At 46.6% G+C, this 13,386-nt stretch overlaps 4 protein-coding genes across 4 annotated transcripts; all 4 read left to right on the top strand.

The window, feature by feature from the left end:
• The first annotated feature begins 84 nt into the window (after positions 1-84).
• On the top strand, positions 85-2,720 carry EDB93DRAFT_1152586 (uncharacterized protein). Its single transcript, XM_041449757.1, has 20 exons — positions 85-327; positions 388-466; positions 534-547; positions 605-703; positions 763-790; positions 838-863; positions 913-938; positions 991-1,025; positions 1,076-1,100; positions 1,155-1,166; positions 1,221-1,236; positions 1,291-1,333; positions 1,393-1,493; positions 1,546-1,605; positions 1,664-1,691; positions 1,751-1,805; positions 1,862-1,886; positions 1,936-2,035; positions 2,081-2,104; positions 2,157-2,720. Exons 1-20 carry the CDS (start codon positions 269-271, stop codon positions 2,286-2,288), a joined length of 987 nt encoding a protein of 328 aa, XP_041306544.1. The 5' UTR covers positions 85-268; the 3' UTR covers positions 2,289-2,720.
• A 635-nt stretch (positions 2,721-3,355) lies between these two features.
• EDB93DRAFT_1288948 (uncharacterized protein) lies at positions 3,356-5,667 on the top strand (the record flags this gene model as incomplete). Its single annotated transcript, XM_041454537.1, has 21 exons — positions 3,356-3,642; positions 3,705-3,783; positions 3,839-3,852; positions 3,912-4,010; positions 4,064-4,073; positions 4,127-4,144; positions 4,203-4,228; positions 4,278-4,303; positions 4,356-4,390; positions 4,443-4,467; positions 4,520-4,531; positions 4,588-4,603; positions 4,652-4,694; positions 4,748-4,848; positions 4,894-4,953; positions 5,009-5,036; positions 5,094-5,151; positions 5,214-5,238; positions 5,291-5,408; positions 5,457-5,483; positions 5,533-5,667. Exons 1-21 carry the CDS (start codon positions 3,584-3,586, stop codon positions 5,665-5,667), a joined length of 1,014 nt encoding a protein of 337 aa, XP_041306543.1. The 5' UTR covers positions 3,356-3,583.
• On the top strand, positions 5,666-6,891 carry EDB93DRAFT_527598 (uncharacterized protein). Its single transcript, XM_041456630.1, has 7 exons — positions 5,666-6,029; positions 6,081-6,187; positions 6,243-6,305; positions 6,361-6,406; positions 6,461-6,572; positions 6,623-6,665; positions 6,721-6,891. The coding sequence occupies exons 1-7, from the start codon at positions 5,926-5,928 to the stop codon at positions 6,774-6,776; spliced, it is 531 nt and encodes a 176-aa protein (XP_041306542.1). The 5' UTR covers positions 5,666-5,925; the 3' UTR covers positions 6,777-6,891.
• A 1-nt stretch (position 6,892) lies between these two features.
• EDB93DRAFT_527921 (autophagy-related protein) lies at positions 6,893-8,245 on the top strand. The gene is made up of 7 exons (XM_041456631.1): positions 6,893-7,073; positions 7,129-7,245; positions 7,287-7,394; positions 7,455-7,540; positions 7,602-7,639; positions 7,696-8,104; positions 8,161-8,245. Exons 1-6 carry the CDS (start codon positions 7,038-7,040, stop codon positions 7,872-7,874), a joined length of 564 nt encoding a protein of 187 aa, XP_041306541.1. The 5' UTR covers positions 6,893-7,037; the 3' UTR covers positions 7,875-8,104; positions 8,161-8,245.
• The last annotated feature ends 5,141 nt before the right edge of the window (positions 8,246-13,386 follow it).

Here is a 13,386-nt window from a genome sequence, read left to right as displayed (position 1 = left end):
CATAGCTAGAGACACTTATCACCAGCTGATCAATGAGTTTTGATGGTAAGAAATTAGAAATTTCCAAATGTGGAGGTGCAAGTTGCCTGGATGAGCGATGATCGATACCACCACCATTACAATTGCAACCGCTACGGTCTGGAATCAATTTCTTGACCGTATATCGGAAATATGGTCATCAATGGTCCAATCTTCATATATATCATCATGATAAATCTTTGCTGCTGCACGCTTTTCCGTCCCCTCCTTCCTTCGTTCCCTTCAAATCATGGGCAGTTTATCAACAGTATATGGCCCTGTTCTTCTGGGTGGTTTTCTTGCTTCGGTGTATGTAACGCTCATTCTGACTAGCCCTACTGGCATATGACCAAATTTTGCATCGCGCAGATTATCTGGGGTCATAACGGCGCAGACATTTACTTATATCAGACAATACCCCAATGATACACGCATCACGAAAATGATTGTGAGTATGGCTTCTTGGTCTGTTCTAGAGTGTGCACGCTGACTGTTTATATTTTGACATGGGACAGGTTGCTGTGACTTGGTTTGTTTCGTCGCTTGTCTGTTCCTTGCAAAATGTTGAATAGAGCATCTTGTCCAGGATATTAGACTCCATCCATACCTGCCTCGTGTGTATGGCATCATGGATTTTCATGATACAGTGGTTCGGTGATGAGAGCAAGATAGACAACATACCTCCGTCCGTGTTTTTTTCACTTATCGGACCTTCTCACGCCTGATTTCTTGTTCGTCTTTCAGGCCATTGGCGGCATCCATTGCGTTGACAGTGAGTTGCATATTTCGTCACGCGCCATTGTAATCTCACAAAACCAGGCTTTTCTTACTTTGATCGTGCACTGGTATGCTACTGTTATCATGCATATATCTTGTATACCAACACCATTTCAGTTTCTTTGCGCATCGTATTTACAAGTGTAAGCCTCGCTTCATACTATGAGATTTTGTCATTCACCTAATGAACTTCAGTAACGCACAACGATTGCCGGATCAGTGTTCCTATTGTAAGCCTCATCTTCCGATGTTCAGAATGACATGACTGATCGTGCTGCAGGTTTTATGCGCTTTCTTGCGACTGGGTGAGTTAACCTGAGGCTTTTGTGTGCTCTTGCTCACTAGGCTATGTCATTAAGTTGCTGCACTTAGTGAGTTCCCTTGTATGCGGACCTGAATCCACTGTGTAATGTCTCTGCGTCTAGTCACCACTGTTAAGATGTGAGTTCTTGCGCCGTACTCCTTTGCAAATAAACGAAACCGAGAGATATTCAGGATCGAATTGCAGACAATGACTGCATTCAGACAAAGCATTGACGCAAGTTCTCGTCTTTTATGCCCTGGGCCTTTCGATAATCTCGGAATTTTCCCTACTAGTGGGTGTTTACCGCGGGTCTCTCATTATCATGTGTTGTGGACATCCTCGTTACTTCGGGTCTGTGCCTCACGCTACGCAGAAGTCGTAATTCGTATTCGAAGTGAGTCGCGCATCATTAGGCGGCCTGAACACAAACTCACGCACGCGAACAGCGTGGACCGTATAATTAACATCATTATCTTGTATACATTGGAGAATAATGCGCTCACGAGGTGCGTGAATCTTGTTTCGTCCATGATAGTTCATTCATGTATCGTTTGTTATCCATAGTACCGCCACCATTATCTCGATGGTATGCGTAAGTGAAGTCATCCACTGCGACGTGCTCGTCTCCTGTTTGACACTGAGTGATGACAGTGGGCGACTATGCACAACCTCGTTTTCATTGGGGTCCATTTTGTACTCAGCAAACGTGGGTGTTTTATGGTTCGACTGTTTTCTGTCACTGAAACGGTTTTCGGCATTCAGTTTACGCTAACTCTTTACTAGCAACGTGAGCAGTGCGGCCAAATTAAGAACGAAGTTTGATCTGCGTGTTCTAGCTTGAATTCCCGTAAACAACTTCAAGAAGAACGTGCGCGTGGAGCCCATTCAAACGAACTTCCGGTTGCTTTTCCAGGCAGGTATCAGTCCAAATATTCGGTGAGTTTCTTTTACGATAGCATAAATGTACGCTAACGGTACAAGAAACGTTTGGATCCTGGAAACAAGGTAACGTGTCAGAGCTATCATGAACATTATGTGAGACCAACTTTATATCCAGTTGGAAATCAATGTAGAACGGACCGTCGAGTATGAAGTAGTCGAAGGCTTTGCGAAACAAAGTCCGCATATCCCTTCGGAAAGTCCACCCCCAACAGCTGATCCGGACCACATTACGGTCAACGCACTTTAATAATTATATTACCGCTTCCTCTTCGTGCGTGCTGCGCGAGATCTCCTATCTTTTGCAGTCTCTCCTTACGTCTTGGTCGAAGTCGAATTTTCCGTCGCAATCGCGTCCGTCCACAGGACAAGTAAATCACTTCATCTACTGTTTCCTCTGTGGTTTTGTGCGTCTCAATAGTTATTTGTCTTCTGTGGTCCAGTCGCAGGCCGTCGAACTACATTTTACATAGCACTGCACAGAGATCAAGGGTTATGGTGTTACAGATTATGCATGGGGTGAGGTGGACATTCTAAAGGTCCTTTGGTATAGTTATTCCCATGAGTCCCTCTGATCGGCGGTCCCAGGCCGGGATTAACGTACTTTTCGAGGGTCACACCTGCAATGCTATGCAGGGACTGAAATGACAGAAGTACCTATATGCAGGGCAACCTTTCAAACATGTCAGCTACATAATGTACGAACACCCAAGTCCTCGGAGCTAGTATTGGGCCTCGAATCAAAATTTGGTGCTTGTCAGTTGTCATCCCCGCTTCGCCTCAACGCCGCCATCCGACGATCCAGACCCAAAATCGTGTTGGACTATGATCTATTTATTTTAAAAACTGACCGACTCCCACAAACAAACGTTCTGTTGCTAGATTCATTTTTGGTTCGAGTTTACCGTGATGATGATCAGTGGTTGCCGAACCTATCGGGACACGTTGATTAACATAACATAATCAAAAAGAAGAGCGCTCTTTTCGGCATAGTCCAAGGAACGTGGTATATACATGCCGTCCATAGGCGAAGGTCGCATGGCCTTAGACTAGACACCGCTGGCCCTTTGATGCTGAGCCCGCCAGAGTCTGAACAGATAGGCAGCTGATCCGTGAAGTTTTGAAGCTTGAATCATTGAGAAAGGTGTTCCAGGTCGCGTTTATTTTATGAAGTGCCGGCATGTTAATTATTGGGCGCGACGGATCATATCAACCTGTCAGAAAACACTTTGAATCCAATCTGAACCTGGAACAAAAAGATGCGACAGTTAGAGTTCATTTACGTAAATGTCCACAAAAGGACAAGCAAGAATTCATGTCTCCTCATTCATTTTTGCTGGGGCCTACACGGATGCCGTTGGATCGTATTACCTCTTGGAATGCTGGGCCTTATGACCACCGTATTAAACCCGTGCTTTTCGCCCGTTTTCAACCTCTTGTCGTTTCCCCTCACGCTCGCTGTTTCTTCATCCTTTGTGCCGTCTTTCGTCGTTTCTCTTATTCCAGTCACGGTTATTCTTCTTACACACAGACTTCTTGTGCATTATGGTTAGCGTGCCTGCAACGTATGGCGCCATTCTTGTGGGTGGTTTTGTGGCCGCTGCGTAAGTCGTGACTTAATTTTGTCTATACCACTAATTCTGTTTGATTTCTCGCCACATTTTAGACTTTCGGGGATCGTTACAGTACAATCATTCATTTACATTAAGCTATACCCTACAGATCTAGCCTGGAGGAAGGCCGTTGTGAGTGATATACCATGATGATTTAATGTTTTGCTGAACCTTGGACGACTGGAAGGTTGCTGCGATATGGTGGGTACCTTCACCGAACATGACTTCCAAGTACTAATACCAAGTCACCGCATGTTCAGGCTTTTGGACAGTGTTCATACCGCACTGGTTTGTGCGTCGATATGGATTTATCTAATACAGAACTTTGGCGATGCATCGAAGATAAATGATATACCTGAGTACGTCCTTTCTGATCACAATTGTCTATTCTCTGTTTGACCACCTTGTGTAGCACCGTGGCGGTGCGTAAATTTGATCCCAGTCTCCACACGCCCTGATTTTTGTTTTGTGTCAGATGACAATAGCACTGACTGTAAGTCTCAGACTCTTGTCATTCTCAAACACGATCAAACTTTCTGACTAATTTGCAGGCGATATTGACGTTCATTGTCCACTGGTAAGTCTTTTTGGTGATACGTGGCCAGAGATTTACGCCAATCGCGCAGCTTTTTTGCTCATCGCATACATAAACGTAAGCTCTCCGATTGATCGTTGTATTAAGCGCATACCACGTTCCGTTGCAGTGAGCCATAGTGATTGGCGCATCACCGGCCCTATCGTAGGTCTTTCCTTCTTAAAATTGAATGAGTGCTGAAAGCCCTTCGCTGTAGTTGGTCTTCGCATTTTTGCGGTTATGTGAGTCGCCTCGTTCTTCTTCAGAGCTCTTGGGATTAATGGCTGTCTTTAGGTTCCGCCTCTGGTAGGTCAGCATTCTTGACCACAATACGACGCGCTGATCTATCTTTGTCGCCGTAGTAACGACGGCCGAAATGTAAGTGCACGTTATGTGATGCTACGCAACAATCATAACGGTCCATAGGATTCATCTGAAGACCTTTACAGAGTTCAAGCTGGAGTTCCGAGTAAGCGCCACACTTTGTGTCATAGTGTGCCCTGTAACGTTATGGGCATGTAGTGGGTTTTCACGTTGGGTCTCGCACTGTCATCTCTCGTCGACATTCTCATTGCGGTATTCCTTTGTCACTCGCTGCGATCTAACCGCAAAGCTTCTTCAAGGTGAGTTCATTCCCCATGCACATTCACAAAGGCTTACACGAACAGTATGGACTATGTCATAAATTCCGTCATTTTATATACATTGGAGAATAATTCTCTCACCAGGTAATGCTGAAGCTTGGTCGAAGGGAGACTATCAGTTGCTCACTATTTGTACCAGTGCCGCAACTGTCATCTCCATGGTTTGCGTGAGCCTAATAGTCATTCGTTTCCTGTTGTATCCCTAATTTGTGCTGACCCTACAGTGGCTTGTAATGCCTACCAACCTCATTTTCATGGGGCTGCATTTCGTCATTAGTAAACGTGCGTTGCATTCGAGTTATTCAAACGAAATGATAATTACTGATTCATATTTTGATCTGTAGTGTATGCGAACTCCCTGTTGGCCACGTACGTATGCTATAAACCTTTCGTATACACATCCAATATTCGCTTTGATCAGATTGAACGCTCGGAAGCAACTCCGGCAAGAGCGAGCCCAGAGAGGCTTGTCGGCAGAACTCCCTTTAGCATTTCCGGGCTTGACACCATCAAGTCGCTTCCGCCAAAACCATGACTGTGTAAGTGACCGTAAAATAAATGATTGGTCTAGCTCATTTTCGCTGCAGTCGCGGATGGATGCTGTTGCAGCCAAGGTCCAGCTTTTCACCCTTGACCATAAGATTTATCTGACTTTTACTACAGCTGGAAATCAACGTCGAAAAAACTGTGGAGTATGAGGTAGATGTAGACGTGGCGACTCCTCACTCTCCATCTCCTTCGTCGATCTCCCCGAAAGCTTCCTCCCATCCATCTGAAGCGATGTCACAGATGGTTTAGTTCACCCTTTTTGACCCCATCTTCGTATTGTGAATCTTCTTTTATATATGTCCATCTCTGGCTGTCAATCATTTCCACACCTGTCTTTATCGGAGAGCTGTACTATCTTCCTCGCTATGTAGCAACACATTTTATAGTATCTTTGCGTTGTCTGTTGGCTCATTAATTTAAAAAGCGACGTTCAGACTTGAATCCAAATTGCTAAATTTAGACTATAGTAGTTGCGTGTACGCGTTGTTTTCCGGCAAGCTGACTGATATGATTACGCGTCCCCTGTCGGGGCGTGTCACTATAAGCTGTCCTACGTGCACAAGTTCTTTCCAAACTACCATCATGTCTTCATCTGTCGCTTTTCCCCCCAGGTGAGTCCTTCCGCACTCGCAGAATGGCGTCTCAATATCACTATTTTCAAGTTTCGGTTATGTAGCAGCCGGACTGGTAACTACCGCTTGGGTTCTTGGCTGGCAGGCAATAGTTGTAGGCAAGCACAGAAAGAAATCCGGGATCAAGTACCCTCAACGTGCGTGCTGTTGCTACTAAGTGATGTCGGAATGCTCAACAGGGGTGTTTTGCAGTGTATGCCGAGAAAGCAGAAGCTGATGCTTCTAAAGAAGCCTTCCTCTTTAACTGCGCCCAGCGTAAATCGTCATTCACCGAACACATGATCCCTTTCTTACTCACGATGATTCTTAGGCGCCCACCAAAACACAATCGAGCACATGCCTCTTATCATCATAAGGTGAGAATTTTGCTGAATCCATGTGTGACCTCTCTCATCTGAGGCTTGGTTTAGCACTTTGGTGACTTCGATGAAGTATCCCGTCTTTGCTGGATACGCAAGCGGTTTATGGGCACTGTCCCGTGTTCTGTATACTCTAGGGTACACCACCGGAGATCCAGCCAAAGTACGTGGGACTCGATCCTTTGAAATCACCTGCTAATGATGACCACGTAGCGTAATACACGCGGTGGCATACTTGGTGAACTCCCTCTTTTTGGTATGTGCATCTCCGAAATAGTATCATGCACGCGGGTGTTGATGTAACGACCTAGGACTTTTGCTTGGTTCGACCTACGCGGCGTTTGATCTTGTACGTTCATCAGCTTGAAACGTTCCCGTTGATCCACGGGAGAAATATGTACATAAAATATGTGCAGAACGTTGTGATCAAAAATTAAATATCGAAATTGACACGGAGAATGAAATTAGTTTGAGCCAAGATAAGATTACCGTCAACGTAAGAGCGGGATCCACAATCCCTTTTAGATTCCAACGAACGACCTAGGCGATCGACTGCGAATCGTTTGTTTGTTTCATGCTCCACTAACTCCGTCCATACTCTGCAGTCTGCCTGCAGGACCCAGGTACTATGAATGCCAATTTCCCCACCGTGACGATAGATGTCGTGCGTACCCGCTCGTTCTCTCACTGCCAAACCCTTTGATGCGATGCTAGCCCAGATCCTCGACAGACACAGCGCCAAAGAGGTTCTCACCGCAATCCTCCACTCGATACTTTTCCACAGGCTATTTGGCACCGTGAAGCCTCAAACATTCGAAGTGCTTGATGTCACCATGGTGAGTTTTTCACGTTTTACACCAGCACTCATTGACTGAAGTCGTCGTTACAGCCAGGCGTTTCGGATCCTGAGATGGAGCACCTCGTGACTGAAAAAGTGGATATCTTTTGGAAAGGCATCGAAAGTGGAGCGAACAAGCGTGGTCAAGTGAGTTTTTTTTTCTGGCTGCATACATAGACATTCCCCATTCACTCGTTCTTCATCCAGATCATAGTAACATTCTCGGAGAAAAGAGCAAAGAAGTCCTGGTTTCAGGTATACGTCGGGGAGGAGGAAGTACCATGGGAACAATGGTGGGTTTTCCTTGGTGATTCATGTTGAGCGGAAGCGGCTGACGTGTACATCACACGACAGGATCGTGAACGTCGAGATGCGACAACCCAAGTCGGAAGGCGAGTAATTTCTCAATCTGATGCGATTTTTCCGTCATGCTCATTCTTGATAACAGATCGGCAAGAATTCAATGCAAACATTGCATCGGCACTTTTCAAGGCTTTGAACGTGATGCTAACACATACCTCGTCGGAGCGCGGGCGCACGGCGGTTCCTCTCATCACGAACGCGACAGGGATATCTCCTTTTCCGATCAAGATTGTGGTTAAAGTTGGCGGGGTCGAGATTGGTTAGCGTGTACAGCTTTTGATGTTGTGCAGAAGGATGTTGTAGATGCGATACGCACGAGATGTATGTTTAAGACCTTGCATTGATTTACTGGTGCCACTTATCTTTGACATTCGTCATGGCTATAACGCATGTGAGAAGGTAGCATTGTTTCACAAGGGCTCGATGCAGATCCCAGAGCTTAGCGCTTGGTGTCGTCCACCGGCGCTAGACATGTACATTTCAAGGCGTGCTCAGTACGTGCTGTCTTCAGATCTAATATAAAGTACTGATTTTATCGACCTATAAGCAGTCCGTGTAGAAGTTTCCAAAGAATCCCTCTTCCACTGACATCGAAAGCGTTTATCTGGCAGTCCGATGGTTTGAAGCTTATCACGATGTTACCTGAGATAGTGCTCACCCTGATAGATTGGGCTACTTACGCTGTCTTGACATCTGGGTCACCTCGAACTGCAAGTCCGTGCCTGATGCTTGAAAACACCTGCAATTAGCGTGAGCACTTAGCTGTTGACAATATCCCCTGCCTGTCGAAGCAAGTGGGAATAAAGAACAATCCTCTGCAAGAATAAGTCCTATTAGCAATCACCAGTCAGCACAGCGCTTGTTGGTCGCCACAAATCATCATCCTCTAACGATGTGGCCTTGTTCATGTCCTGGTTGTCCGAGGTGGGAGGACGCACGGAATCAATCATATGCCAATATGCACGAACAATATGCGCTGGTCCAATGGTGTTTCTTTGTCACGAGCAAACGAGTGGACTGCTCGGTGCAGCGCCCGGGCATCTCGTTATCAATTCATCTTTCCACCCCGCAAAAGTGTTGGTCGATATCAGCTGGAACGCTTAAATCTCAGATGTGGTGTTCATGTCATGACTCACCCTGAGGATGCTAGTGAAGACGAAGAGCAATTTATGTGTATGGGTGCACCTTGTCTTTGGATATACTTGCTCAAGACAGCATTGCATGCAAACAGAAATACGCTGTCTGTGACATCCAACCTGTAAATATACACTATAGATACAAGCATGTTTTAATTAGCGAGATATCCACGACGGACTCGTCACGGTACCGTTCTCAAAGTCAACCTAAAAGCAAAGACAAAACCGGCCGCTCCCATGCTCGCCTGTATTGGTCTTGACCTGCCCTGCCGTAGTCTGCTGTTGCAAATCTGGATTAGGCGAAGGAGGAGGAGAGACATAATCTTCTTCGCGTATCCATTCATCATCTCTACGGCGTGTACCACCTGCTGCAACGTTCCGCTAAAAATTGATGTATGAGCACTGAGATGCGAGAGAAATGGGCTGTGCATACCTCTACACCATGTGCGAGAGGAGTATCGACGATAGCTGGCAATCCATGACCTGTCTGAAGGGGCCGCCAGGTTGACAGGGTGTGTAGGAAGGATTTGAAGGTTGTGGAAGTAGGGGGAGAGGATTGGGTGGTCGGTGGCAGAAACTAGAAAAAGATATCAGTAGAATATGTAATGATGGCGGTCCTCGCTCACATTGTCATATTGATCTACAATTGAGCGAGGCAAGGGTCCTGTAGCGGGGAACTACAAGGGGACCATCGAGTTAACTGTGAATGAGACAGATGAAAGAAACATACGTCCAAGGGATTACGGGGCTCATTTGTGCGAATGGGACGAACTGTGTCCGTACGGGAAGAAGGGAGGAATTTGCGCAAAAAGCCAAGGAAGATGGGTCGGGATGGTTGAATTGTACCTGCTAGAGGGCGGGGGGCGGGAGGTATGACCGATATTGGTGGTTTACGGAGCACCGGATGACGTGTTGCGTCAGACTGCGATACAGAATGGAGTGGTGTAGATGAGTGAAATAGCAGGATCACGTACATTGAGTAGCTTAGTGAGGTGTCCGCTCGTCTAGAAGATAACTTAGTGTGCAAATTACTACTATGAATGGGTGAATATATACCTCTTTTGCGAGTCCGATACTAACGAGGATGTTGGCTGGAATATCGCATACATATATATTGGGCTCCTCAAACGTGGTGTAAGCCAGTTGGCACGAGTCAGGTGAGAGTATTAGGGAATAAGGATTTGGACGTCGAATGAGGCAAGGAGATGGCGAGACTCGAAGCACCAGAGCTTGATGGTGTGGTCGTTAGAAGCACTGGCGAGAAGAAGACAGTCAAATGAGAGTGCTAGCCCCAGATGTTGCCTGTGTGGCCTTGGAAGGAATCTCCGACAGTCTTGAGCGTCGACGCGTCAAACTCGCAGATATCGACATGGTCATCCGATGTGAGATCTGGACTGGATATGGCTATGATGAATTTCCCTTTTGTTGTCCAAATTACCGGTGAAAGGTTCATAGACATCTCTCTATCGCCAGCCAATTTCTGTGCCTGGACGTCCCACACCTGAAGGCATTGCTTCTGGGACCTGACATCTTGTGATGTCATCGCCAGCTTCCGAGAGTCTTGCGAGAATCGAACTTCGAATATTGCATAATGCTCACAAGTTTTGAATGGACCAGCCACGATTTGGCCCGTGTCCAAGCTCCATATCCGCGCTGTCCCATCTGGTGACGCACCCGCTAGCAACGTGCTGTCCGCACAGATATCCATGCAGTAGATCCAATTGTCATCGCCAAATATTCTCACAACCCCCGTCTCAACCTCGCACACTTTGAGTACCCCATCAACTGCAGTGATGACCCATCGACCATCCCTTGATACCCCCACTCCAAATATATGATGCTCACAAACTTGCCGAGCTTCCTTGATCTCCTTACCCTCCCGCAGGTCCCATCGCCGAATCGTCTTATCCATTGATCCGCTGATCATTTGTTTGCCGTCTGGACAATAGGAAATGTGTTGAACGTATTTGAGCTCGTGATGATCACCATTGCCATAGGAGTACGAATGCGGTTCGTGTCCCTTCAAGGTCATCACCGGTGTCAGAACCGATTCATTCACCGCTATAACGGGCCGTTTCGAGCTGGAAGCCATGGCGGTTGATTGGATGTGTTCGGTGAGAGGTCGTCCTATGCTCTAAGTCTGACGTCGCCAGTCTCGAGAGCCACTGTACTTTTCCTGCTTGGACCAATCGTCAGTTTATCAGCGCAGGATGCTCGTGTGGGGTATTCACGTTACACGAACACTATCAAGGACGAGGACGATGAATGATGCCGTGATTGATAGGCAACTGCTACTTATATCCCCTTCATGGCTATGCGTTATACAGCATGTCCTTTTTAATCATCGCTGTCAAACTTACCTGTCTCTCTACAGCATTGTGGGCGCCGTAGAAATCTGATCATTCTGTCAGATGACGAATACCTGCTTCGAATCTTTGGTTCAACTTGTGTATCCCTCATGTAGTCACAGTGGCTCGGCCAGTCGCACCATGTAGGGTATATCGTGAACTCATCATACCCACCCCAAATGATACCGTTCTCCAAGTCATTCAGCTTTGTAACTATTGAGAACGACCGCACTGCATGTACCCTTTTGGCTTTTGTGGCCCCTACATCGATCAGTTCGATCGACTTTACCTTGTGGGATCGAGGCTGACGAATGTGCATCATTCTGACTATCGGCTTTACACAAAATGCTTTTAGTGTCTGTTGCAAAAAGAGAACGAACATTATTTTCATTCGTCTATGGTGTGTCTATCCTGCCGGGGCCAAGCTCAGGCTCTCCATAATAAGCACTGGACGAGTGGGAGTGCATCCAACGCCCAGACACTTGGGGTGACCATCACGTTCATCGCAAATTGTGTCTTGTACGCTGGATCAGTGTTGTGCAGCTTCATTCTTACCCACAAATCATCGGTGCACCTTAGGATCGATCACCTCTAGCTCCGAGTCAACAAACTGGAAATACAAATCGAAGTTAAAATTGGGTGTGCATATTGTGGAAATATATAGTCTCAAAGTCTGGAACATCGAAGTCCTCGACAACAGATTGCGTGTGGCCATGACTAGATGCTACAATGCGAAGTCATCAGATTGTTTCAAGAATGCAAGGTGGGAAGGACGCACGGAATCAATCATATGCCAATATGCACGATGTCACGAGCCAACAAATGGACTACTCGGTGCAGCGCCCAGGCAGCTCGTTTGGAATTCATCTGTCCATCCCTGCAAAAGTGTTGGTCGATATCAGCTACGCTCAAATCTCAGATGTGGTGTTCGTGTCATGACTCACCCTGAGGATGCTAGTGAAGACGAAGAGCAATTTATGTGTATGGGTACACCTTACCTCCTTGTCTTTGGATATACTTGCTCAAGAAAGCGTTGCATGCAAACAGGAATATGCTGTGATATCCAACCTGTAAATATACACTGTAGATACAAGCATGTTTTAATTAGCGAGATGTCCACGACGGACTCGTCACAGTACCGTTCCCAAAGTCAACCTAAAAGCAAAAACAAAACCGACCGCTTCCATGCTCGCTTGTATTGGTCTTGACCTGCCTTGCCGTGGTCTGCTGTTGCGAATCTGAATTAGGCGAAGGAGGAGAAGAGACATACTCTTCCTCAGTTATCCATTCATCGTCTCTGCGGCATGTACCACCTGCTGCAACGTTCCGCTATAAATTGATGTATGAGCACTGAGAAGCGAGAGAAATGGGCTGTGCATACCTCTACACCATGTGCGAGAGGAACGTCAACGGTAGCCGACGAGCCATAACCTGTCTGAAGGGGCCGCCAGGTTGACAGGCTGTGTAGGAGGGATTTGAAGGTTGTGGCAATAGGGGGAGAGGATTGGGTGGTCGGTGGCAGAAACTAAAACAAATGTCAGTAAAATATGTGATAATGGTGTTCCTTGCTCACATTGTCATTGTGATCTACAATTGAGCGAGGTAAGGGTCCTGTAGCGGGGAACTGCAAGGGGACCGTCGAGTTAACTGTGAATAAGACAGATGAATGAAACATACGTCCAGGGGATTACGGGACTCGTTGGAGTGAATGGGATGAACTGTGTCCGTACGATAAGGGAGCAGTTTGCGCAAAAAGCCAAGGAAGATGGGTTGCGAGGGTTGAATTGTAACTGCTAGAGGGCAGGGGGCGAGAGGTATGACTGATATTGCTGGTTTACAGCGCACGGGATGACGTGTTGCGTCAGACTGCGATACAGAATGGAGTGGTGTAGATGAGTGAAATAGCAGGATCACGTACATTGAGTAGCTTAGTGAGGTGTCCGCTCGTCTAGAAGATAACTTAGTGTGCAAATTACTACTATGAATGGGTGAATATATACCTCTTTTGCGAGTCCGATACTAACGAGGATGTTGGCTGGAATATCGCATACATATATATTGGGCTCCTCAAACGTGGTGTAAGCCAGTTGGCACGAGTCAGGTGAGAGTATTAGGGAATAAGGATTTTGGACGTCGAATGAGGCAAGGAGATGGCGAGACTCGAAGCACCAGAGCTTGATGGTGTGGTCGTTAGAAGCACTGGCGAGAAGAAGACAGTCAAATGAGAGTGCTAGCCCCCAGATGTTGCCTGTGTGGCCTTGGAAGGAATCTCCGACAGTCTTGAGCGTCGAC

Source organism: Suillus bovinus (genome assembly GCF_016758785.1).
Source record: "Suillus bovinus strain UH-Sbo-P2 chromosome Unknown EDB93scaffold_37, whole genome shotgun sequence".
In the NCBI taxonomy this organism is placed as follows: Eukaryota; Fungi; Basidiomycota; class Agaricomycetes; order Boletales; family Suillaceae; genus Suillus; species Suillus bovinus.
The sequence above is the reverse complement of the archived record's forward strand: the minus strand, read 5'-3'. Positions and strand labels throughout refer to the sequence as shown.